Here is a 27,038-nt window from a genome sequence, read left to right as displayed (position 1 = left end):
TTTGTCCATGAGACTAACCAAACTAAAATAATCATGAGTAATGATCGGGTGTCAGTCATGGCTTAGCGGTAGCAGTTTTGTCTCTGAGTCAGTAGGTTCTGGATTCAAGTCTACCTGTAGAGAACTGAGCACAAAATCTAGGCTGACATTCCAATGCAGTACTGAGGGATTGCTGCACTGTCAGTGTTGTCATCTTTCAGATGAATCGCTGAACCGAGGCCCCATCAGCCCTCAACCAATATCACTAAAACAGATTATCTGGCCAGTATCACATTGCTGTTCGTGGCAGCTTGCTGTGAGCAAAATGCCGCACTTCCTATATTGCAACAGTGAATGCACTTCAAATGTACTTTGATGTTGTTGTACTTCATTGGCTGTAAAGCACTTTGGGACATCCTGAAGTGTTACATAAGCTCAAGTTATTGTTAAATGAGGGAGAAAAGTTCCAAAAAAGCAACAGTCGGTTAAAGGATATCAATCTTATATTGGAGAAATCAAGGAATTGACACACTGTGTGTTGGAATCAAAGCTGATTTATTTGTCAGATATCCAGAAAATTAAACTCCAACCCAGTTACAGGGGAAACAAAGCCCAACTGTTAGAATGAACACGGTTCAGTCCCGATATGATTCACAGCATGTGAATGCGTTGGTGCATCATCAGAGGATTTCTGCCTTTAAAGCTCTTCTCACAGCCAGAACATTTAAATGGTCTCTTATTGGTGTGAACAAGTTGGTGTGTAGTGAGGCTGGATGACTGAGTGAATCCCTTCCCACACACAGAGCAGGTAAATGGCCTCTCCCCAGTGTGGATACGCTGGTGAGCCAGTAGGTCGGATGAATTTGTGAATCCCTTCCTACATATGGAGCAGGTGAATGGCCTTTCATCAGTGTGAGTGTGGTGGTGGCTCAGATGGTGAGATGATTTCATGAATCCTTTCCCACACACAGAGCAGACGAATAGTCTCTCTCCAGTGTGAACTCGCTTGTGATCAGTAAGGTGAGATGAACAAGTGAATCCCTTCCCACAGACGGAGCAGGTGAACGGCCTCTCCCCAGTGTGAACTCGCTGGTGTTCAATGGGATTGGATAACTGAGTGAATCCCTTCCCACACACTGAACAGGTGAACGGTCTCTCCCCGATGTGAACTCGCTGGTGTTGAATTAGTTCCTGAGAGGTTTTAAAGCTGTTCCCACAGTCAGAGCATTTAAATGGTTTCTCATCAGAGTGAACTCGCTGGTGTCTCAGCAGGGTGTATGACGAAGGGAATCCCTTCCCACACACGGGGCAGGTGAACAGCCTCTTCCTGGTGTGACTGCATCGATGAGTTTCCAGCTCAGACAGTGATCTGAATCCCTTCCCACATTCCCACGGTTTCTCCATGGTGCGGGTGCCCTTGTGTCTCTCCAGGTTGGACGATCAGTTGAAGCCTCGTCCACACACAGAACACGTGTACGGTTTCTCCCCACTGTGAATGGTGCGATATTTTTTCAGGCTGTGTAACTGGTTAAAGCTCTTTCCACAGGCAGTGCACCAGTGAGTGTAGAACTGCACCCAGCCAGAGTCAGCACCTTCAGGGGAGGAGAGGGAGGGGAACCAGTGAGTGTTGACCTGAACTCAGCCAGAGTCAGCAACTTCAGGTGAGGAAGAAAACAGCGAGAAGGAAGAAATGATGGTGATGGTGCGATGTGTTTGGCTTTCAGTACAGGGAGGACGGAGAGTGTGTGGGATGGGGATTTACAGCTTTGGGGGAACAAGAGAGGAAAGAATGTTCCATACAATCTAGAATTGTCTGTCCTTAATTTCTCACTCGGGGGTGTGTGTCTCAGTCCTATTCCAGTCACACTGATGTTTGAAATCTTTTCCCACAACCAGAATAGACAAACATTTCTTCTTCCACATCAAAATGCTGATGATATTCAGGTCCTGATGCATCGAGTGACTGTCTGATCTTGACAATATGTTTGGTTCAAGTTCCCCATCTGCAAATCCTCCCCTTCTGATAACCTGTAATAAGGAGTTTACAAAAGTCATCACTGTAAGTACAGGATAGAAATTAAGGACAGACAATTCTGGGAAGGCGCTTCCCAGCGTGTGGTGTAAGAGTGTTACAGGACAAATACATTCGGTACTGAGCCACACAAGAATAAATTAAGGCAGGGGACCAAAAGGTTGATCAAAGAGGCAGGTTTTACGGAGCGTCTTGAAGGAGGTAAGAGAGGGAGAGGTTTAGGGAGGGAGTTTCCGAGCTTGGGACCAGGCAGCTCAAGGCACGGCCATCGCTGGTGGAGCGATTATAATCAGGGATGGTAAAGGCCAGAATTAGAAGTTATCACTGGGAGCAGGGGGTTGTGAGACTAAAGGAGATCACAGAGATAGGGAGGGGCGAGGCTGTGGAATGATTTGTAAACAAGGATGAGAATTTTCAAATCGAGGCGTTGCTTAACCGGGAGCCAATGTAGGTCAGCGAGCACAGGGGCGATGGATGATCCTTACCAACGGATCCATTACAGACCCAATCCACGCTCCAACCCTCTTCTCAATCTTCCTCGCTGCCATGCTCCACCTCACCCTCAACAAGCTCCCGCTGGAGTAGAACTGAACTACAGAACCAGTGGGAACCTGTTCAACCTTCGTCGTCTCCAGGCCAGATCCAAGACCACCCCAACCTGCGTCTGTGCACATACAGAGGCTGAACTCAAAGTCATACTCAACGTATTCACTGAGGCATACGAAAGCATAGGCCTTACGCTAAACATCCATAAGACAAAGGTCCTCCCCATCACACAGCACTGCCCCAGTCATCAAGATCCATGGTGCGGCCCTGGACAATGTGGACCATTTCCCATACCTTGGGAGCCTCTTATCAACAAGAGCAGATACTGACGACGAGATTCCACATCACCTCCAATGCTGCCTTTGACCACCTGAGGAAAAGAGTGTTTGAAGACCAGGCCCTCTAATCTGCCATCAAGCTCATGGTCTGTAGCAATGCCCACCCTCCTGTATGGCTCAGAGACATGGACCATGTACAGTAAACACCTCAAGTCACTGGAGAAATACCACCAACGATGTCTCCATAAGATCCTGCAAATTCCTTGGGAGGGCAGGCGCACCACCAACATTAGTGTCCTTGACCAGGCCAACATCCCCAGCATTGAAGCACAGACCAGACTTGATCAGCTCCGCTGGGCAGGCCACATTGTGTGCAGGCCACATTGTTCGCATGCCAGACACAAGACTCCCAAAGCAAGCGCTCGACTCGGAACTGCTTCATGGCAAACGAGCCAAAGGTGGGCATAGGAAACATTACAAAGACACCCTCAAAGCCTCCCTGATAAAGTGCAACATCCCCACTGACACCTATGAGTCCCTGGCCAAAGACCACCCTAAGTGGAGGAAGTGCATCCAGGAGGGCGCTAAGCACCTTGAGTCGCATCGCCGAGAGCCACTCCATCTGGGATCCTCAATTTTATACACCTCAATTAAGTCTATCCTCAGTCACCTCTATTCCAAAGAAAACAATGCCAGCCCATCCTAACTTTCCTCATAGCTAAAATTCTTCAGTCCAGGTAACATCCTCATGAATATCCTCTGTACTCTCTCCAGTGCAATCACATCTTTCCTGTAATGTGGTGACCAGAACTGTGTGAATACTCTAGCTGTGGTCGAACTCATGTTTTACACAGTCCGAGCATAACCTCCAGAGTCTTAAATTGACTGCCTGAAAGAGTGAAAGAGTAGTAGAGGCAGAAACCCTCATCACATTTACAAAAGTACTTGGATATGCATTTGAAGTGTCATAACCTGCAGGAAAACAGACCAAGAGCTGAAAAGTAGGATTAGGCTGGATAGCTCTTTTTCGACCGCACAGACACGATGGTCCAAATGGCCTCTTCTGTGTTGTAAACTGCTATGATTCCATGACACCAATCACCTCCTGTCTGATATAAACCAACCCTCATCACTGACACTAAGTAGACTGCGAAAATATGTTAAAGGGTAAGACTGTAGAAACGCAGTAGTAAACATTTAAGGAGATATTTCATAACTTCTCAGCAAAGATTTATTCAAGTGAGAAATAAAGATGCTAAGAGAAGGATGAACCATCCCTGGCTAACGAAGGAAGTAAAGGATGGTATCAAATTGAATAAAAAGGCATTCAATGTTGCGAAGGACAGTGGAAGGCCAGAGGATTGGGAAATTGTTAGAAACCAACAAAGGACGACTAAAAAACATGATAAAGACAGAGAAGATAGCACATGAGAGCAAACTAGCAAGAAATATAACAGACAGGTATATAAGAAGGAAACGAGTAGCTAAAGTAAACATTGGTCCCTTAAAGGATGAGACTGGAGAATTAATGATGGGAAATAAAGAATTGGCAGAGATTTAACACAAATATTTTGTATCGGTCTTCACGGTAGAGGACACTGAAAACATCCCAATAGTTGATAATCAAGGAGCTATTGTGGGGGGGTGGGGGCTTTAAAACAGCCACCATCAGTAGAGATAAAGTACTAAGCAAACTAAAGGGACTAAAGGTGGACAAGTCCCCTGGACCTGATGACATGCATCCTAGGGTCTTAAAAGTGGCTGCAGAGATAGTGGATGCATTGATTGTAATCTACCAAAATTCCCTGAATTCTGGAGAGGTTCCAGCAGATTAGAAAACCACAAATGTTACACTCGTATTTAAGAAAGGAGACAGAGAGCAGGAAACTATAGACCAGTTAGCCTACCATCTGGAGTCCATCATTAAGGAAGTAGTGGCAGGACATTTAGAAAATCATATTGCAGTCAAACAGAGTCAGCATGGTAGCTTGGTTTCATGAAAGGGAAATCATGTTTAACAAATTTGTTGGAGTTGTTTGAGGATGTAACGAAAAGAGTGGATAAAGGAAAAGCAGTTGATGTCGTATATTTGGATTTCCAGAAAGCTTTCGATAAGGTGCCACACAAAAGGTTACTGCACAAGGTAAGAGCTCACGGGATTGGGGGTAATATATTAGCATGGATAGAGGATTAGCTAACTAACGGAAAACAAACAGAGAGTCAGAATCAATGGGTCATTTTCCGGTTGGCAAACTGTAACTAGTGGGGTGCCACAGGGATCAGTGCTGGGGCCTCAAATATTTACAATTTATATCAATGACTTGGATGAAGGGACTGAATGCACCATAGCCAAATTTGCTGATGATACAAAGATAGGCGGAAAGCAAGTTGTGAGGAGGACACAAAGAATCTACAAAGGGATATAGATAGGCTCAGTGAGCGGGCAGAAATCTGGCAGATGGACCATAATGTGAGAAAATGTGAGGTTATCTACTTTTGTAGGAAAAATAAAAATGCTAATTATTTAAATGCGGACAATTACAATATGCTGTAGTACAGAGGGAATCCTTGTACATGAAACGCAAAATATTAGCATGCAGGTACATCAATTAATCAGGGAAGGCAAATGGAATGCTGGCCTTTATTGCAAGGGGGGGTGGAGTATAAAAGTAGGGAAGCCCTGCTACAACTGTACAGGGAACTGGTAAGACCACACCTGGAGTACTGCATACAGTTTTGTTCTGGACTTGCCTCCATTCCCGTGCCGAGGGAATTGCTACAAGAGACTGGGGGGGCAACATTTGGGGACACTGATTCCCCACCAATTCCCATTGCCCTTCTTTCTGGTGGATCATGGAGGGGTCACTGTGTGTAATGTGCAAGTCAGTAAGAATTGTCAGCAAGCTCTTTCTAATTGGAGATTTTATTCAGTGGAAACTTTCACACACTATTGTAGATTTTGTACCAAAGATCAATTTAGGATTAAAGTAAAAGTTGGTAATTTTATTTCAATCTAAATTTCTGTTGAGAGTCGCTGAATTAAGGGGAAAGATAACACAGCGTTTCTTAAATGGACACTGCAGCCCCGAGAACACCATCAGCAATATATACAGAATATTAAAGTACAGCCCAGTTATAGGGTTAATAACATCAGCAGAAATAAACCCCAACTATCAGAATGAACATGGTTCAATCGGGATGTGGTTAACAGCCTCAATAACAGCAGATTCCAACCCCTACAGTCACTTGTGAACTCGCTGGTGTCTCAGCAGATAGGATGACCGAGTGAATCCCTTCCCACACTCTGAGCAGGTGAACAGCCTCTCCCCAGTGTGAACTCGCTGGTGTTTCAGCAGGTTGTATGACATAGTGAATCCCTTCCCACACTCAGAGCAGGTGAATGGCCTCTCCCCGGTGTGAACTCGCTGGTGTATCAGCAGGTTGGATGACTGAGTGAATCCTTTCCCACACTCTGAGCAGGTGAACGGCCTCTCCCCAGTGTGCACTCGCTGGTGTTTCAGCAGGTTGGATGACATAGTGAATCTCTTCCCACATTCTGAGCAGGTGAACAGCCTCTCCCCAGTGTGAACTCGCTGGTGTGTCAGCAGGTCGGATGACCGAGTGAATCCCTTCCCACACTCTGAGCAGGTGAACGGCCTCTCCCCAGTGTGAATTCGCTGGTGAACTACAAGCTGAGATGAACAAGTGAATCCCTTCCCACACTCTGAGCAGGTGAACGGCCTCTCCCCAGTGTGAACTCGCTGGTGTATCAGCAGGTCGGATGACCGAGTGAATCCCTTCCCACACTCTGAGCAGGTGAATGGTCTCTCCCCAGTGTGAACTCGCAGGTGTGACTGCAGGTTGCACGACTGAGTGAAGCGCTTCCCACACTCTGAGCAGGCGAATGCTCTCTCCCCTGTGTGAACTCGCTGGTGTTTCAGCAAGTGGGATGAATTAGTGAATCCCTTCCCACAGTCTGAGCAGGTGAACGGCCTCTCCCCAGTGTGAACTCGCTGGTGTGTCAGCAGGTGGGTTGACTGAGTGAATCCCTTCCCACACACAGTGCAGGTGAACGGCCTCTCCCCAGTGTGAACTCGCTGGTGTGTCAGCAGGTGGGTTGACTGAGTGAATCCCTTCCCACACACGGAGCAGGTGAACGGCCTCTCCCCAGTGTGAACTCGCTGGTGTATCAACAGGTCGGATAACTGAGTGCATCCCTTCCCACACTCAGAGCAGGTGAACGGCCTCTCCACAGTGTGAACTCGCCGGTGAGCTACAAGTTGGGATGACCCAGTGAATCCCTTCCCACACTCAGAGCAGGTGAACGGCCTCTCCCCAGTGTGATTGCGTCGATGAATTTCCAGCGCAGACGGTGATCTGAATACCTTCCCACAGTCACCACATTTCCACGGTTTCTCCATGGTGCGGGTGTCCTTGTAACTCTCCAGGTTGGACGATCAGTCGAAGCCTCGACCACACACACAACACGTTTACAGTTTCTCCGCGCTGTGAACGGTGTGATGTTTTTTCAGGCTGTGTAACTCATTAAAGCTCTTTCCACAGGCAGTGCACTGGAACACGCTCACTCGCGTGTGTGTGCCTCGGTGCTTTTCCAGTCACACTGATAATTGAAATCTTTTCCCACTGGCAGAACAGACAAACATTTCTCCTTCCACTTTCAAAGGCCGATGATATTCAGATCCTGATGAAACGATTGACTCCGTCAGATCTTGACGTGATGTTTGGTTTGTGTTTCCTGTCTGAAAATCTCCCCTTCTAATATGCTGTAAGAGATAACAAAACTCTTCACTGTCAGTACAAGACAGAAATTCACAATAGACACATCTAGTTTCCATGGAACATTCTTTCCTCCCTTGTTCTTCCGAAGCTGTAAATCCCTGTCCCACACATTATCCCGCCTGCTGTGCTGAAATCCAAATCAACACACATTTCTAGACTGTTTCTCCTCCACTCCCAGTTTTCACCACCAATTCTGGCTGGGTTGAGGTCCTACTCACTGGTACACTTCCTTCTCCTAAAGGGATGGACTCTGGCTGGGTTCACTTGTACACTCACTGGTTCCTGTCCCCTGAGTGTGGTGATTCTGGTTGGGCTCAGTTCCACACTCACTGGTTCCCCTCCCTCTCCTTTCCTGAAGGTGCTGACTCTGGCTGGGATAGTTCTGCACTCACTTGTTCCCCTTCCTCTCCTCCCCTGAAGGAACAGTGCAGATGGAGCTTTACTCTGTATCTAACCCGTGCTGTATCTGCCCTGGGAGTGTTTAATGGGACAGTAGATGGAGCTTTACTTTGTATCTAACTCTTGCTTTATCTGCCTGGCAATGTTTGATAGGACAGAGCAGAGGGAGCTTTACTCTTTACCTAACCCATGCTGTACCTGCACTGGGAACGGTTGATGGACCAGGGTAGAGGGACCTTTGTGCCATATCCTGGAGCTTTACTCTATACCTAAACCATACTGTATTTGCTCTGGGAATGTTTGATGGTAATTGCAGAGCAAGTTTTACTCTGCATCTAAACTGTGCTGCACCTGCCCATGGAGTAATTGATGGGAAGGTATAAAGGGAGCTTTCCTCTATCTAACCGGTGCTATACCTTCCCTGTTTGATGGGACAGTGCAGAGGGAGCATTACTCTGTATCTAACCCGTGCTGCACTTGCCCTGGGATTGCTTGATGGAGTAGTGTCGAAGGAGCTTTACTCTGTATCTACCCTGTGCTGTAACTGCCCTGGGAGTGTCTGATGGGACCGTAAAGAGAGAACTTTACTCTGTATCTAACTCGTTCTGTACCTGCCCTGGAGTGTTTGATGTGACAGTGTAGAGGGAGCTTTACTCTGTATCTAACCCGTGCTGCACCTGCCCTGGGATTGCTTGATGGGGTAGTGTAGAGGGAGCTTTACTCTGTATCTAACCAGTACTGTACCAGCCATGGGCGTGTTGGTGGACCAGGGTAGAGGGAGCTTTATGCTGTATCTAGGAGCTTTACTCTGTATCTAACCCGTGCTGCACCTGCCCTGGGATTGCTTGATGGGGTAGTGTAGAGGAAGCTTTACTCTGTATCTAACCAGTACTGTACCAGCCATGGGTGTGTTGGTGGACCAGGGTAGAGGGAGCTTTATGCTGTATCTAGGAGCTTTACTCTGTATCTAAATGATGCTGTATTTACCCTGTGAGTTTTCGATGGTAATTGCAGAGCAAGCTTTGCACTGTATCTAAACTGTGCTGCACCTGCCCTGGGAGTGATTGATGGGAAGGTATAGAGGGGGATTTTCTCTATCTAACCAGTGCTGTACCTGCCCTGTTTGATGGGACAGTGCACAGGGATCTTTGCTCTGTATCTAACCCGTGCTGTACCTGTCCTGGAAGTGTCTAACGGGACAGTGTAGAACATAAGCACAAAACTAACATAAGAAATAGGAGCAGGCCATACGGCCCATCGCGCCTGCTCCACTACCCAACACGATCATGGCTGATCCGATCATGGACTCAGGTCCACTTCCCTGTCCGCTCCCCATAACCCTTTATTCCCTTCACTTTTATTCTCTTATCGGTTAATAAACTGTCTATCTCTCTCTTAAATGTATTCAATGTCTCGGCTTCCATAGCTCTCTGAGGCAGCGAATTGCAGATTTATAACCCTCAGAAGAAATTCCTCCTCATCTCAGTTTTAAATGGGTGGCCCCTTATTCTAAGATTATGCCCCCTAGTTGTAGTCTCCCCTAACAGTGGAAACATCCTCTCTGCATCCACCTTGTCAAGCCCCCTCATAATCTTATACATTTCGATAAGATCACCTCTCATTATTCTGAATTCCAATGAGTAGAGGCTCAACCTTCTCAACCTTTCCTCATAAGTCAAACCCTCTCATCTCCAGAATCAACCTAGTGAACCTTCTCTGAACTGCCTCCAAAGCAAGTATATCCTTTCTCAGATATGGAAACCAAAACTGTACGGAGTATTCTAGATGTGGCCGTACCAATATCCTGTATAACTGTAGCAAGACTTCTCTGCTTTTATACTCCATCCCCTTTGCAATAAAGGCAAAGTAAATGAGTTGACGGCACAAATCATTGCAAATGGGTATGATTTAGGTGGCCATTACAGAAACGTGGTTGCAGGGTGGCCAAGACTGGGAATTAAACATACAGGGGTATCTGACAATTCGGAAAGATAGACAAGGGAAAGGAGGTGGGGTAGCTCAGTTAATAAAGGATGATATCAGGGCAGTTGTGAGAGATTATATTGGCTCTAATGAACAAAATGTTGAATCATTGTGGGTGGAGATTAGAGATAGTAAGGATAAAAAGTCACTGGTGGGCGTAGTTTATAGGCCCCCAAATAATAACTTCACGGTGGGGCGGACAATAATCAAGGGAATAATGGAGGCATTTTAAAAAGGAACGGAAGTAATCATGGGGGATTTTAACCTACATATCGATTGGTCAAATCAAATTGCACGGGGTAGCCTTGAGGAGGAATTCATAGAATGCATACGGGATTGTTTCTTAGAATAGTATGTTACAGAACCTACAAGGGAGCAAGCTATCTTAGATCTGGTCCTGTGTAATGAGACAGGAATAATAAACGATCTCCTAGTAAAAGATCCTCTCGGAATGAGTGATCACAGTATGGTGGAATTTGTAATACAGATTGAGGGTGAGGAAGTTGTGTCTCAAACGAGAGTACTATGCTTAAACAAAGGGGACTACAGTGGGATGAGGGCAAAGTTGGCTAAAGTAGACTGGGTAGACAGACTAAACGGTGGCACAATTGAGGAACAGTGGAGGACTTTTAAGGAGCTCTTTCATAGTGTTCAACAAATATATATTCCAGTGAAAAAGAAGGGCGGTAAGAGAAGGGATAACCAGTCGTGGATAACCAAGGAAATAAAGGAGAGCATCAAATTAAAAACCAATGCGTATAAGGTGGCCAAGATTATTGGGAAACTAGAAGATTGGGAAAATTTTAAATGACAGCAAAGAATGACTAAGAAAGCAATAAAGAAAGGAAAGATAGATTATGAAAGTAAACTTGCGCAAAACATAAAAACAGATAGTAAAAGCTTTTACCAATATATAAAACGGAAAAGAGTGACTAAAGTAAATGTTGGTCCTTTAGATGATGAGAAGGGGGATTCAATAATGGGACATGTGGAAATGGCTGAGACCTTAAACAATTATTTTAACAGTGGAAGACAAAAAAACCATGCCAAAAATTGCTGGTCACGGGAATGTGGGAAGGGAGGACATAAGAACATAAGAATTAGGAACAGGAGTAGGCCATCTAGCCCCTCGAGCCTGATCCGCCATTCAATAAGATCATGGCTGATCTGGCCGTGGACTCCACTTACCCGCCCGCTCCCCGTAACCTTGAGACAATCACTATCACGAGGGGGGTAGTGCTGGACAGGCTAATGGATCTCAAGGTAGACAAGTCCCCTGGTCCTGATGAAATGCATCCAAGGGTATTAAAAGAGATGGCAGAAGTTATAGCAGTAAAACAGTAAAAGGGAATATTATTTGAATGGAGAGAAATTACAACATGCTGCGGTGCAGAGGGACCTGGGGGTCCTTGTGCATGAAACTCTTTTAGAGTCTACCTACAAAACATAAAACATTAAACCGTGCCACCCGACCTGGGTGACACACCAGACATTTACAAGGCCCTTTTTTTCCTTTTATTGTGTTTTTCTGGGGCACTAAAATCACAATTTTCCCAGTGCCCCCTATAAAAGGGAAGGGGACACTAAAAGCACCGGCAATTAAAACAAATTAAACTTTAAAACGTAAAATCAAATCCCAAAAAGTTAGTTTGCAGGTGCAGCAGGTAATCAGGAAGGCGAATGAAATGTTGGCCTTCATTGCGAGAGGGATGGAGTACAAAAGCAGGGAGGTCCTGCTGCAACTGTACAGGGTATTGGTGAGGCCGCATCTGGAGTACTGCGTGCAGTTTTGGTCACCTTACTTAAGGAAGGATATACTAGCTTTGGAGGGGGTACAGAGACGATTCACTAGGCTGATTCCGGAGATGAGGTGGTTACCTTATGATGATTGATTGAGTAGACTGGGTCTTTACTCGTTGGAGTTCAGAAGGATGAGGGGTGATCTTATAGAAACATTTAAAATAATGAAAGGGATGGACAAGATAGAGGCAGAGAGGTTGCTTCCACTGGTCGGGGAGACTAGAACTAGGGGGCGCAGCCTCAAAATACGGGGGAGCCAATTTAAAACCGAGTTGAGAAGGAATTTCTTCTCCCAGAGGGTTGTGAATCTGTGGAATTCTCTGCCCAGGATAGCAGTTGAGGCTAGCTCATTCAAATCACAGATAGATAGATTTTTAACCAATAAGGGAATTAAGGGTTATGGGGAGCGGGTGGGTAAGTGGAGCTGAGTCCACGGCCAGATCAGCCATGATCTTATTGAGTGGTGGAGCAGGCTCGAGGGGCTAGATGGCCTACTCCTGTTCCTAATTCTTATGTTCTATGTTCTATTCCATTGGCCTTCCTGATCACTTGCTGTACCTGCATATTAACCTTGTGTGTTTCATGCAGAAGTACCCCTCGGTCCCGCTGTACTGCAGCACTTTGCAATTTTTCTCCATTTAAATAATAACTTGCTCTTCGATTTTTTTCTGCCGAAGTGTATAACCTCACACTTTCCAACATTATACTCCATCTGCCAAATGTTTGCCCATTCACTTAGCTTGTCTATGTCCTTTTGCAGGTTTTTTGTGTCCTCACACATTGCTTTTCTTCCCATCTTTGTATCATCAGCAAACTTGGCTACATTACACTTGGACCCTTCTTCCATGTCATTAATATAGATTGTAAATAGTTGGGGTCCCAGCACTGATCCCTGCAGCACCCCACTAATTACTGATTACCAATCCGAGAATGAACCATTTATCCCGATTCTCTGTTTTCTGTTAGTTAGTCAGTTTTCTATCCATGCTAATCCCTCGGAATCGAGGCAGATTTGCTTCCACTCTTAGAATGAGTCCTTAGGTGGCTGAACAGTCCAATATGAGAGCCAGTCTCTGCCACAGGTGGGACAGACAGTCATTGAGGGTAAGAGAGGGTGGGACAGGTTTGCCGCATGTTCTTTCTGCTGCCTGCGCTTGTTTTCTGCATGCACTCGGTGATCAGACTCGAGGCGCTCAGTGCTCTCCAGGATGCACTTCCTCCACTTAGGGCGGTGTTTGGCCAGGGACTCTCAGGTGTCAGTGGGGATGTTGCACTTTATCAGGGAGACTTTGAGGGTGTCCTTGTAATGTTTCCTCTGTCCACCTTTGGCTTGTTTGCCATTCAGGAGTTCAGAGGGAGAACGCTTGCTTTGGGAGTCTCGTGTCTGGCATGCGGACAATGTGGCCTGCCCAGCGGAGCTGATCAAGTGTGGTCAGTGCCTCAATGCTGGGGATGTTGGCCTCGTCGAGGACACTTAATGTTGGTGTGTCTATCCTCCCAGGGGATTTGTAGGATCTTGCGGAGGCATCGTTGGTGGTATTTCTCCAGCGACTTGAGGTGTTTACTATACATGGTCCATGTCTCTGAGCCATACAGGAGGGCGGTTATTACTCCAGCCTTGTAGACCATGAGCTTGGTTGTAGATTTGAGAGCCTGGTCTTCGAACACGCCTTTCCTCAGGCAGCCAAAGGCTGCGCTAGCGCACTGGAGGCTGTGTTGAATCTCCACATCAATGTCTGCTTTTGTTGAAAATAGGCTCCACGTTGTCCAAGGCTGCGACATGGATCTTGATGACTGGGGGGCCGTACTGTGCGGCAAGGACAGGCTGGTGGAGGACTTTGTCTTACGGATGTTTAGCATAAGGCCCATGCTTTCGTACGCCTCAGTAAATACGTCGACTATATCCTGAAGTTCAGTCTCTGAATGCATGCAGATGCAGGCATCGTCCGTGTACTGTAGCTCGGCGACAGAGGTTGGGGTGGTCTTGGACCTGGCCTGGAGACTGTGAAGGTTGAACAGCTTCCCACTGGTTCTGCAGTTTAGTTCCACTCCAGCGGCGAGCTTGTTGAGTGTGAGGTGGAGCATGGCAGCGAGGAAGACTGAGAAGAGTGTTGGGGCAATGACGCAGCCATGTTTGACCCCGGTCCAGACATGGATTGGGTCTGTAATGGATTCGTTGGTAAGGATCACAGCCTGCATGTCATCGTGGAGCAGGCGGAGGATGTTGACGAACTTTTGGGGGCATCCGAAACGGAGGAGGACGCTCCATAGACCCTCGCAGTTGACAGTGTCAAAGGCCTTTGTAAGGTTGAAGAAGGCCTTGTATAAGGCCTTCTTCGACCTTACACATATATTACACCCAACCCAGTGAACTTTTATCTTGTGCAGTAACCTTTTATGTGGCACCTTGTCAAATGCCTTTTGGAAGTCCAAATACATCACATCCACTGGTTCCCCTTTACCCACCATGTTTGTTACATCCTCAAAGAATTCCAGCAAATTTGTCAAACATGACTTCCCCTTCATAAATCCATGCTGACTCTGCCTGACTGAATTATATTTTTCCAAATGTCCTGCTACTGCTTCTTTAATAATGGGCTGGAACATTTTCCCAACCACAGGTGTTAGGCTAACTGATCTATAGTTTCCTGCTTTTTGTCTGCCTCCTTTTTTAAAAAAATGGGGGCGTTACATTTGCAGTTTTCCAATCTGCTGGGACCTCCCCAGAATCCAGGGATTTTGGTAAATTAAAACCAATGCATCCACTATTCCTGCCGCTACTTCTCTTAAGACCCTAGGATGCAAGCCATCAGATCCAGGGGATTTATCCGCCTTTAGTCCCATTATCCTACTGAGCACCACCTTCATTGTGATTGTGTTAAGTTCCTCGCCCCCCACCCCCATAGCCCCTTGACTATCCACTGTTGGGATATTTTTAGTGTCCTCTACCATAAAGACTGATACAAAATATTTGTTCAACATTTCTGCCATCTCCATGTTCCCCATTACTAATTCCCCGGTCTCATCCTCTAAGGGACCAACATTTACTTTAGCTACTCTTTTCCTTTTTATATACCTATAGAAACTCTTGCTATCTGTTTTTATATTTTGTGCTAGTTTACTTTCATAGTCTATCTTCCCTTTTTTAATCATTTTTTTGAGTCATTCTTTGCTGGCTTTTAAAAGCTTCCCAATCTTCTGTCCTCCCACTAGTTTTGGCCACTTTATATGCCCTTGTTTTTAAATTGGATACCGTCCTTTATTTCTTTAGTTAGCCACAGATGGCTATCTTTTCTTTTACACCCTTTCCACCTCACTGGAATATATTTTTCTTGAGAGTTGTGAAATATCTCCTTAAATGTACATCAACTGTTCTACACTTTAATCTATTTTCCCAGTCCACTTTAGCCAACTCTGCCCTCATATCTTTGCAGTCTCCTTTATTTAAGCTTCGTACGCTGGTTTGAGATCCAACTTTCTCGCCCTCCATCAGAAATTGAAATTCAACCTTGATCGCTCATTCCAAGAGGATCCTTTACCAGGAGATTATTTATTAATCCTGTCTCATTACACAGAACCAGATCGAAGATAGCCTGCCCCCTGGTTGGTTCCGTTACATACTGCTCAAGAAACTCATCCCTTATGCACCCTATGAACTCTTAGTAGAACTATGTAGAGAGAACTTTATTCTCTATCTATCCCATGCTGTACCTGCCCTGGAAGTGTCTGATGGGAGAGTGCAGAGAGAGCTTTGCTCTGTATCTATCCCATGCTGTACCTGCCCTGGGAATGTCTGATGGAAGAGTGCAGAGTAAGCTTTGCTCTGTATCTATCTGATGCTGTACCTGCCCTGGGAGCATTTGAGGGAACAGTGTAGAGGGAGCTTTGCTCTATATCTTTCCCTTGCTGTACCTGCCCATTATCCCTACTCTCTGCCTCCTGCCGTTTAGCTAATTCCATAACCAGGTCAATAATTTGCCCTCAATTCTGTTAGATAACAGTTTCTTATGTGGGACTTTATCTAATGCCTTCTGGAAATCTATATAAATAAAATTACACCAAACTAATAGCGAATTATTTCTCCCATTGAATTATTTTTAGTCTCGCTTCTCTCACTGATATTTTGCCAATACCTTCCCTGGATCCCAAGGCTAGGAGAGGCACTCTGGAAGGTATGGGGAGCTGGGACTTGTCCATGAGAGTAACCGAATGTATAAAAACTGAGATAATCTAGAGTGAGAAAGGAGAAAAGGCCCCAAAGTGGAGCAGTGGGTAGGTAACAGGACATCAATTAGTCTCCTCCTGTCTTACAGAAATAAAGAGCATAAGAAATAGCAGCAGGAGTAGGCCATATCGCCCCTCGAGCCTGCTCCGCCATTCAATAAGATCGTGGCTAATCTTTTATCTCAACTCCACTTTCCTACACTATTCCCATATCCCTTGATTCCCCGAATTTACAAAAATCTATCCATCTCTACCTTGAATATACTCAGACTGAGCTTCCACACTCTCTGGGGTGGAGAATTCCAAAGATTCACTGCCCTCAGAGTGAAGAAATGTCTCATCTCAGTCCTAAATGGCCGACCCGTTAATCTGAAACTGTGACACCTGGTTCTAGACTGTACATCCAGGGGAAACATCCACCCTGTCAAGTCCTGTAAGAATTTTACATGTTTCAATGAGATCACTTCTCATTCCTTCTACATTCCAGAGCATATAGGCCCAGTCTGCTCAATCTCTCCTCATAGGGCAACAACCGCCCCCAATCCCGGGAAACAGTCCGGTGAACCTTCATTGCACTCCCGCTATGGCAAGTATATCCTTCCTTAGGTAAGGAGACCAAAACTGTAGACAATACTCTCGGTGCGATCTCACCAGGGCCCTATATAACTGCAGTAAGACATCTTTACTCTTCTCCTCAAATCCTCTTGTAATAAAGGCCAACATACCATTTGCTTTCTTAATGTCTTGCTCTACCTGCATGTTAACTTTCAGTGATTTGTGTACAAGTGAACATTTCCCCATCTCTCACCATTTAAAAAATACTCTGCTTTTCTATTTTGCCTACCAAAGTGGATAACTTCACATTTCTCCACATTATGGGCCCAAGTTTCCACATGATTTGCGCCTGATTTTTAGGAGCAACTGGTGGAGAACGGACTATCTTAGAAATCGCAATTCTCCACATTTTTTTTTCTGTAGTTCTAGTCGGGTAGAACAGTTCCACTTTGGAACAGAATTTTTTCTTCAAAAGGGGGCGTGTCCGGCCACTGACGCCTGATTTGAGAGTTTCCACAGTGAAAACATACTCCAAACTAACTTAGGATGGAGCAAGTGAAGATTTTTGTAGAACTGAAAAAACCTGTTCTGCACATTAAAAAATCAGGCGCAGGTTACAAATTAGGCGTCCAGAACGAGGTGGGGGGGGGGGGGGGGGAAGGGGGGGGGAAGGGAAGTCATTAAATTCTATAATAAATCCTTATTTATACTTCTACAAATATTATACAAATAAATCCAACCTGAATAAACATTTATAAGCAAAGAAAAGATTAAATAAACCATCTTCCTACCTGTGTGAAAGTGCTTCAGCCACGGAGAATTCTGCAGCCGTTTGTTCCCGCAGAGCGGGGGGGGGGGGGGAGGGGGAAGGAAACAGCCGTTCGTTCCCGGGGAGCGGGAGGGGGGGGGGGGGAAGGAAACAGCCGTTCGTTCCCGGAAGGGGGGGGGGGGGGGAAGGAGACAGTGAGAAGGCTGCAAGAAGCCTCAGTGCTGATGGCAATGTGCTTTTATTAAAAAATGTTCAAAAATTAAACAGCTACAAAGAACTACAAAAATGGCCGAGTGCCAATGTTTCCTTCACACTGCGCGTGCGCGAACGCTCCAACGCGCACGCGCAGCGTTGCCGGCAGGAAAAAAACTAATTTAAATAGTACCCACCCCCTCCCACTTACAAAATCGGCGCGAGTGTAGGCTCCGCCCCCCTGGGCGCCGCGCCAAACAGACAAGGAGCTTGAAAGCGCTCCAGAATCGCGTGTTTTTTTTCCGGCGCCATTTTAGACACAAAAAACAGGCGCCCAGCTCGGAGGGGCGCCCGTTTTTTATCGTGTGGAAACTTGGGCCCTATATTCCATTTTCCATGTTCTTACCCGCTCACTTAGACTGTCTATATCTCCTTGAAGTCTCTTTGCATCCTCCTTACAACTTATATTCCCACCTAGCTTTGTGTCATCGGCAAACTTGGATATTCAGGTTGAACCTCCCTGGTCCGGCAACCTCCCTGGTCCGGCATCATTCCCGAAGGGACGCGACCCACACTGTGTCCCGGGGCTGGCTGCTCCTCCACTCTCCTCCTCCCCCCCCCACCCGATGGGTTGGAGAGAGAGTGAGGAGAGCAGCGGTTGACCGAGGTGCTGAAGCTGGGCCCAAAATGCTGTGCAGTGGGCTTCTGCACAACACATACACAGAACGCCGCCGGGTCGTTGTGCAGCATTTCGGGCCCAGCTTCGGCTCCTCGGTTGGCTGCCGCACTCCTGGCTCCCTCTCCGCGTCGATCCAACCGGGGAGGGGGCAACGGCTGGCCCTGGGACATAGCGGTCTCCCCACCCGCCGGGACAGAGAGTGAGCCCCACCCCCCCCCCCCGGGACACAGGACACAGCATGCCCCCCTCCCCCCGGGACACAGAACACAGCGTGCCACCCTACCCCCGGGATACAAGACACAGCATGTGGCCCGGCCTGGGGGAGGGGAGCACTGGAGGTGGCGGGGAGAGGAGGAGCAGCCAGCCCAGGTCAGCAGTACACTATATTCTTGTTTAACTGTAACGCTTCTGTGCGGTTTGGTTTTGCTTTTTCTAAAGGAGAGCTCTGGGCAACAGCTTCACGGCACCTCGTGTCAACTGGACTCTGACCTAGATTCCAGTGAATGGAGCAGAAACCTGTCCGGAAACTTTGCTGACAATGGGATTTTTAAGGGGTCTGCGTAATCTCCCGTGGTCCAGAAAATTCTCTGGTCCGGCACCGGTCAGGTTCCGAGGGTGCCGGACTGGAGAGGTTCAGCCTGTGTAACATTTGGTCCCTTCAGCCCAATCATTGATATAGATTGTGAATAGCTGGGGCCCAAGCACCGATCCTTGCGGTACCCCACTAGTTACAGCCCGCCAACCCAAAAATGACCCGTTTATTCCTATCCTCTGTTTTCTCTCCGTTAACCAATCCTCAGGCCATACTAGTATTTTACCCTTGATCCCATGGGCCCTCATTTTGTTCAATAACCTTTTGTGTGGCACCTTATCAAATGCCTACAGAAAATCCAAATACACCCCATCCACTGGTTCTCCCTTATCTATTCTGCTAGTTACAACCTCAAAAACTAACAGATTTGTCAAACATGATTTCCCTTTCATAAATCCATGTTGACTCTGCCCAATCTTATTATTATCTAAATGCCCTGTTACCACCTCCTTAATAATAGATTCTAGTATTTCCCCTGCTACTGATGTCAGGCTAATTGGTCTGTAGTTCCATGTTCTCTCTCCCTCCTTTCTTAAATAGAATCATAGAAGTTTACAGCATGGAAGGAGGCCATTTTGACCCATCGTGTTCGCGCCAGCCAACAAGAGGCAATCCAGTCTAATCCCACTTTCCAGCTCTAGGTCCGTAACCCTGCAGGATACGGTACTTCAAGTGCACATCCAGGTAATTTTTAAAATGTGGTAGAGTCTCTGCCTCTACCACCCTTTCAGGCAGTGAGTTCCAGACCCCCACAACCCTCTGTGTGAAGAAATTTTCCCTCAAATCCCCTCGAAGCCTTCTACGATTTACTTTAAATTTATGCCCCCTGGTTGTTGACCCCTCTGCTAAGAGAAATAGGCCCTTTCTATCCACTATATCTAGGCCCTCATAATTTTATACACCTCAAAGAGGTCTCCCCTCAGCCTCCTCTGTTCGAAGGAAAACAACCCCAGCCTATCCAACCTGTCCTCATAGCTAAGATTCTCCACTCCCAGCAACATCTTCGTAAATCTCCTCTGTACCCTGTCCTGTGCAAGCACATCCTTCCTGTAATGTGGTGACCAGACTGCACATAGTACTCCAGCTGTGGCCTAACCAGTGTTATATACAGTTCAAGCATAACCCCCCCTGCTCTTATAGTCTATGCCTCGGCTAATAAAGGCAAGCATTCTGTTATGTATTTAACCCCTTGTAACCTGCATCACACCTGTCCACCAGAGGGCCTACCTGTTGGAAGATATCAATCAACTGGTCAGGTGGGCAGAACAGTGGCAAATGGAATTTAGTCCGGAGAAGTGTGAAGTAATGCATTTGGGGAGGGCTAACAAGGAAAGGGATTACACATTAAATGGTAGGACACTGAGAAGTGTAGAGGAACAAAGGGATGTGCATTACCACAGATCCTTGAAGGTAGCAGGCCAGGTAGATAAGGTGGTTAAGAATGCATACGGAATGTGTTACACTCATAATAAATGGTCAGACCGAGTACTGTGTGTAATGAGCAAGTGTGACCTTAGTTGGAGTCCCAAGGGATCTCAGCATCCCTTGGGAGCACAGTATATAAGCAGGCCACCCACGAGGTACCTGCACTCTGGAACTATAATAAAGGAGCTAAGGTCACACTTGCTCATTACACACAGTACTCGGTCTGACCATTTATTATGAGTGTAACACATTCCGTATGCATTCTTAACCACCTTATCTACCTGGCCTGCTACCTTCAAGGATCTGTGGACATGCACATCCCTTTGTTCCTCTACACTTCTCAGTGTCCTACCATTTAATGTGTAATCCCTTTCCTTGTTAGCCCTCCCCAAATGCATTACTTCACACTTCTCCGGACTAAATTCCATTTGCCACTGTTCTGCCCACCTGACCAGTTGATTGATATCTTCCTGCAGTCCACAGCTTTCTTCTTCATTATCATCACACGGCCTATTTTTGTATCATCTGCAAACTTCTTAATCATATTCCCTACATTCAAGTCTAGATTATTGATGTATACCGCAAAAAGCAAATATTGGGGTTACATCAGCTACCCTCCAATCCACAGGAACTGTTCTAGAATCTATGGAATTTTGGACGATGACAACCAATACATCCACTATTTCTAAAGCAACCTCTTTCAAAACCCTAGGGTGTAGGCCATCAGGTCCAAGGGACTTATCGGCTTTTGGTCCCATTCATTATTCAAGTACTATTTTTTTTACTAATACCAATTTCTTTCAGTACTCATTCTCACTAGACCCCTGATACTTCACTATTTCAAGGAGGTTTTTTGAGTCTTCTTCTGTGAAGACAGGCAAAATGTAGTTGTTTAATTTATCTGCCATTTCCTTATTCCCCATTATAATTTCTCCTGTCTCAGCCTGTAAGGGACCCAAATTTACTTTCTCTAATCTTTTCTTTTTTACATACCTATAAAAGCTTTTACAGTTTGTTTTTATATCTAGTTTACTCTCGTATTCTATTTTCCCTTTCTTTATCAATTTCTTATTTATTCTTTGCTGAAGTCTAAAATCCTCCCAATCCTCAGGCTTACTACTCTTTTTGGCTCCATTATTATGGTCACTCTTCCCTAAAAGTTCCTTTAATACTTATTAATGACCCTTTTCTCATTGCACAATACCAGATCTAAAGTAGTCTGTTCCCCAGTTGGCTCCTCAACATACTGATCTGGTAAACTATCTTGTACACATGCCATGAAATTGTCCTCCACACCATTACTGCAAATTTGGTTTGCCCAGTCTATATGAAGATTAATGATTTATACTCTGCTCTACTTTACAACTACTCTTAGCTCCACCCAAACTGATCCTATTTCTTGATTTTCCGAGCCAAGAACCTTTCTCTCTACTGGCTTTATCCCATCCTTTATTATAGGGGCTACATCTCCTCCTTTTCCATTTTGCCCATCTCTTCTAAAAGTGAAGTATTCTGGAATATTTAGTTCCCAACCATGTCTCCTTAATGGCTGTTAGATCAAACCTATTAAATTCATCGATGGCGGCTCACCACCATCTTCTCAAGGGGAATAAGGGATGGACAATAAATACTGGTCTTGCCAGTGACGCCCACATCCCATGAACAAATAAAAAATGTTTTGCGCACAGATATAGTGTCTTTAGATTTGACTTATTTCTATTCTTCTCTGATGTCACCTTAGTCACTGAAGCCTTATTACCTTTGTTAGTTTCTCTGTCCCTTCCTGACTCACTCTGCTTAGTTTTACTCAAAACTCTGCTCTGCTCTAGAGACTTGACATTTCTCTTGCTGCTTTTAAATTTACTCTTTCCTGAAACCTCCCACCCGCCCCTTCATTAGTTTAAAGCCCTGTCTACTGCCCGAGTTATTCAGTTCGCCAGCACACTGAAGTCCATCCCAATGGAACAGTTCCCTCTTTCCCTAGTACTGGTGCCAGTGGCCCATGAACTGAAACCCCTTACATCCACACCATTCTTTGAGCCACGCATTTAAACCTTTAATACGTTTGTCCCTATGTCAATTTGCTTGTGGCTCGAGTAACAATGCAGAAATTATTACCTTTGAGGTTCTGATTATTTGGATCCTAGCTCCTCATATGCCGTCAGTAGAACTCATTGGGGAAACTAAAACTAGGGGGCATAGTCTCAGAATAAGGGGCAGCCCATTTAAAACTGAGATAAGGGGGAATTTCTTCTCTCAGTGGGTTGTAAATCTGTGGAATTCTCTTCACCAGAGAGCTGTGGTGGCTGGGTCATCGAATGTATATGATGGAGATAGACAGAATTTTGAGTGATTAGCGAATAAAGGTTTATGGGGAGCAGGTAGGGAAGTGGAGCTGAGTCCATGATCAGATCAGCCATGATCTTATTAAATGGCGGAGCAAGCTCGAGGGGCCAAATGGCCTACTCCTGCTTCTATTTCTTATGTTCGTATTAACCTCATTCCTGGTTCTATCCACGTCATTGGTTCCTACATAGACAACTGGATCCTCCCCCTCCCATTTCAAGTTCTTCCCCAGCGACGAGGAGATATCCTTAACCCTGGCACCAGGCAGGGAACACAACAGTGCTATTGTTAGTTTGCACATCCTCCCTGCAGTCATTTTCCTCATGCATACAGGCAGCAAGTATTTCAGACCTGTTGGACAATGTCAAGGGCTGATGCTCCTTCATCACTACATACCGGCCTCCCGTCCCTGACCACTGACAAAACTCTCTGCCTCCCTGATGCCCCGCAATGTCTGCACCTTGTACTCCAGCTCAACAACTCTGAGCCAAAGTTCCTCGAGCTGCAGACACTTACATAGAAACATAGAAACTAGGTGCAGGAGTAGGCCATTCGGCCCTTCTAGCCTGCACCGCCATTCATGGCTGAACATGCAACTTCAGTACCCCATTCTTGCTTTCTCGCCATACCCCTTGATCCCCCTAGTAGTAAGGACTTCATCCAACTCCTTTTTGAATATATTTAGTGAATTAGCCTCAACATTCTGTGGTAGAGAATTCCACAGGTTTACCACTCTCTGGGTGAAGAAGTTTCTCCTCATCTCGGTCCCAAATGGTTTACCCCTTATCCTTAGAATGTGACCCCTGGTTCTGGACTTCCCCAACATTGAGAACATTCTTCCTGCATCTAACCTGTCCAAACCCATCAGAATTTTAAATGTTTCTATGAGGTCCCCTCTCATTCTTCTGAACTCCAGTGAATACAAGCCCAGTTGATCCAGTCTTTCTTGATGGGTCAGTCCCGCCATCCCGGGAATCAGTCTAGTGAACCTTCGCTGCACTCCCTCAATAGCAAGAATGTCCTTCCTCAAGTTAGGAGACCAAAACTGTACACAATACTCCATCGTGTGGCCTCACCAAGGCCCTGTACAACTGTAGCAACACCTCCCTGCCCCTGTACTCAAATCCCCTCGCTATGAAGGCCAACATGCCATTTGCTTTCTTAACCGCCTGCTGTACCTGCATGCCAACCTTCAATGACTGATGTACTATGATACCCAGGTCTCGTTGCACCTCCCCTTTTCCTAATCTGTCACCATTCAGATAATAGTCTGTCTCTCTGTTTTTACCACCAAAGTGGATAACCTCACATTTATCCACATTATCCTTCATCTGCCATGCATTTGCCCACTCAGCTAACCTATCCAAGTCGCTCTGCAGCCTCATAGCATCCTCCTCGCAGCTCACATTGCCACCCAACTTAGTGTCATCTGCAAATTTGGAAATACTACATTTAATCCCCTTGTCTAAATCATTAATGTACAGTGTAAACAGCTGGGGCTCCAGCACAGAACCTTGCGGTACCCCACTAGTCACAGCCTGCCATTCTTAAAAGTACCCATTTACTCCTACTCTTTGCTTCCTGTCTGACAACCAGTTCTCAATCCATGTCAGTACACTACCCCCAATCCCATGTGCTTTAACATTGCACATTAATCTCTTGTGTGGAACCTTGTCGAAAGCCTTCTGAAAGTCCAAATATACCACATCAACTGGTTCTCCCTTGTCCACTCTACTAGAAACATCCTCAAAAAATTCCAGAAGATTTGTCAAGCATGATTTCCCTTTCACAAATCCATGCTGACTTGGACGTATCATGTCACCTCTTTCCAAATGCGCTGCTGTGACATCCTTAATAATTGATTCCATCATTTTACCCACTACTGAGGTCAGGCTGACCGGTCTCTAATTCCGTTTTCTCTCTCCCTCCTTTTTTAAAAAGTGGGGTTACATTGGCTACCCTCCACTCGATAGGAACTGATCCAGAGTCAATGGAATGTTGGAAAATGACTGTCAATGCATCCGCTATTTCCAAGGCCACCTCCTTAAGTACTCTGGGATGCAGTCCATCAGGCCCTGGGGATTTACCGGCTTTCCATCCCATCAATTTCCCCAACACAATTTCCCGACTAATAAGGATTTCCCTCAGTTCCTCCTCCTTACTAGACTCTCTGACCTCTTTTATATCCGGAAGGTTGTTTGTGTCCTCCTTAGTGAATACCGAACCAAAGTACTTGTTCAATTGGTCTGCCATTTCTTTGTTTCCCGTTATGACTTCCCCTGATTCTGACTGCAGGGGACCTACGTTTGTCTTTACTAACCTTTTTCTCTTTACATATCCATAGAAACTTTTGTAATCCGTCTTAATGTTCCCTGCAAGCTTCTTCGCGTACTCCATTTTCCCTGCCCTAATCAAACCCTTTGTCCTCCACTGCCGAGTTCTAAATTTCTCCCAGTCCCCGGGTTCGCTGCTATTTCTGGCCAATTTGTATGCCACTTCCTTGGCTTTAATACTATCCCTGATTTCCCTTGATAGCCACGGTTGAGCCACCTTCCCTTTTTTATTTTTTACGCCAGACAGGAATGTACAATTGTTGTAGTTCATCCATGCGGTTTCTAAATGTCTGCCATTGCCCATCCACAGTCAACCCCTTAAGTATCATTCGCCAATCTATCCTAGCCAATTCACGTCTCATACCTTCAAAGTTACGCTTCTTTAAGTTCTGGACCATGGTCTCTGAATTAACTGTTTCATTCTCCATCCTAATGCAGAATTCCACCATATTATGGTCACTCTTCCCCAAGGGGCCTCGCACAACGAGATTGCTAATTAATCCTCTCTAAGATGGCCTCCCCGCTAGTTGGTTCCTCGACATATTGGTCTAGAAAACCATCCCTTATGCACTCCAGGAAATCCTCCTCCACCGTATTGCTTCCAGTTTGGTTAGCCCAATCTATGTGCATATTAAAGTCATCCATTATAACTGCTGCACCTTTATTGCATGCACCCCTAATTTCCTGTTTGATGCCCTCTCCAACATCACTACTACTGTTTGGAGGTCTGTACACAACTCCCACTAACGTTTTTTGCCTTTTGGTGTTCTGCAGCTCTACCCATATAGATTCCACATCATCCAAGCTAATGTCCTTCCTAACTGTTACATTAATCTCCTCTTTAACCAGCAATGCTAACCCACCTCCTTTTCCTTTTGTTCTATCCTTCCTGAATGTTGAATACCCCTGGATGTTGAGTTCCCAGCCCTGATCATCCTGGAGCCACGTCTCTGTAATCCCAATCACATCATATTTGTTAACATCTATTTGCACAGTTAATTCATGCACCTTATTACGGATACTCCTTGCATTAAGACACAAAGCCTTCAAGCTAGTTTTTTTAACACCCTTGGTCCTTTTAGAATTTTGCTGTACAGTGGCCCTTTTTGTTCTTTGCCTTGGGTTTCTCTGCTCTCCACTTTTCCTCATCTCCTTTCTGTCTTTTGCTTTTGTCTCCTTTTTGTTTCCCTCTGTCTCCCTGCATTGGTTCCCATCCCCCTGCCATATTAGTTTAACTCCTCCTCAACAGCACTAGCAAACACTCCCCCGAGGACATTGGTTCCGGTCCTGCCCAGGTGCAGACCGTCCGGTTTGTACTGGCCCCCACCTTCCCCAGAACCTGTTCCAATGCCCCAGGAATTTGAATCCCTCCCTGCTGCACCACTGCTCAAGCCACGTATTCATCTGTGCTCTCCTGCGATTCCTACTCTGACTAGCACGTGGCACTGGTAGCAATCCCGAGATTACTACTTTTGAGGTCCTACTTTTTAATTTAGCTCCTAGCTCCTTAAATTCATTTCGTAGGACCTCATCCCTTTTTTTTACCTATGTCGTTGGTACCAATGTGCACCACGACAACTGGCTGTTCTCCCTCCCTTTTTAGAATGTCCTGCACCCGCTCCGAGACATCCTTGACCCTTGCACCAGGGAGGCAACATACTATCTTGGAGTCTCGGTTGCGGCCGCAGAAACGCCTATCTATTCCTCTCACAATTGAATCCCCTATCACTATCGCTCTCCCACTCTTTTTCCTGTCCCCCTGTGCAGCAGAGCCAGCCACAGTGCCATGAACTTGGCTGCTGCTGCCCTCCCCTGATGAGTCATCCCCCTCAACAGTACTCAAAGCAGTGTATCTGTTTTTCAGAGGGATGACCACAGGGGACCCTTGCACTAATCTTCCTGCTGGTCTTCCATTCCCTAGCTGGCTGTGGACCCTTCTCCTGCGGTAAGACCAACTCGCTACACATGCTACTCACATCATTCTCAGCATCGTGGATGCTCCAGAGTGAATCCACAACGCGGTCCGTCAGGAGCTGGAGGCGGATACACTTCCCGCAGATGTAGTTGTCAGTCCCCGAGTTCCCACATGGTACAGGAGGAGCATAT

At 46.0% G+C, this 27,038-nt stretch overlaps 3 protein-coding genes across 3 annotated transcripts in view; 1 reads left to right on the top strand and 2 right to left on the bottom strand.

Annotated features, from left to right (window-relative positions):
• LOC139274083 (zinc finger protein 850-like) overlaps positions 1-27,038 on the bottom strand; it is a 203,474-nt gene that overhangs the window by 127,880 nt on the left and 48,556 nt on the right. Inside the window, exon 2 of the mRNA XM_070891132.1 lies at positions 6,082-7,619. Within this exon, the coding sequence (XP_070747233.1) occupies positions 6,082-7,256 (1,175 nt within the window). The 5' untranslated portion in view covers positions 7,257-7,619. The remainder of the gene's footprint in view (positions 1-6,081; positions 7,620-27,038) is intronic.
• LOC139273518 (zinc finger protein 664-like) overlaps positions 1-27,038 on the top strand; it is a 221,311-nt gene that overhangs the window by 164,230 nt on the left and 30,043 nt on the right. The window lies entirely within an intron of this gene.
• LOC139273509 (zinc finger protein 774-like) lies at positions 516-26,699 on the bottom strand. Its single transcript, XM_070890418.1, has 2 exons — positions 25,796-26,699; positions 516-2,007 (listed from the first exon to the last, which is right to left on the bottom strand). The coding sequence occupies exon 2, from the start codon at positions 1,381-1,383 to the stop codon at positions 631-633; it is 753 nt and encodes a 250-aa protein (XP_070746519.1). The 5' UTR covers positions 1,384-2,007; positions 25,796-26,699; the 3' UTR covers positions 516-630.

This window comes from Pristiophorus japonicus, chromosome 9 (assembly GCF_044704955.1).
Source record: "Pristiophorus japonicus isolate sPriJap1 chromosome 9, sPriJap1.hap1, whole genome shotgun sequence".
Classification (NCBI taxonomy): Eukaryota; Metazoa; Chordata; class Chondrichthyes; family Pristiophoridae; genus Pristiophorus; species Pristiophorus japonicus.
Note: the sequence above shows the minus strand (reverse complement) of the source record. Positions and strands in the feature narration are given on the sequence as shown.

What these genes read in the sequence shown, in the direction of transcription:
- LOC139273509 (XM_070890418.1), bottom strand. Translation starts at nt 1,383, where the DNA reads ATGGAGAAACCGTGGGAATGTGGGAAGGGATTCAGATCACTGTCTGAG.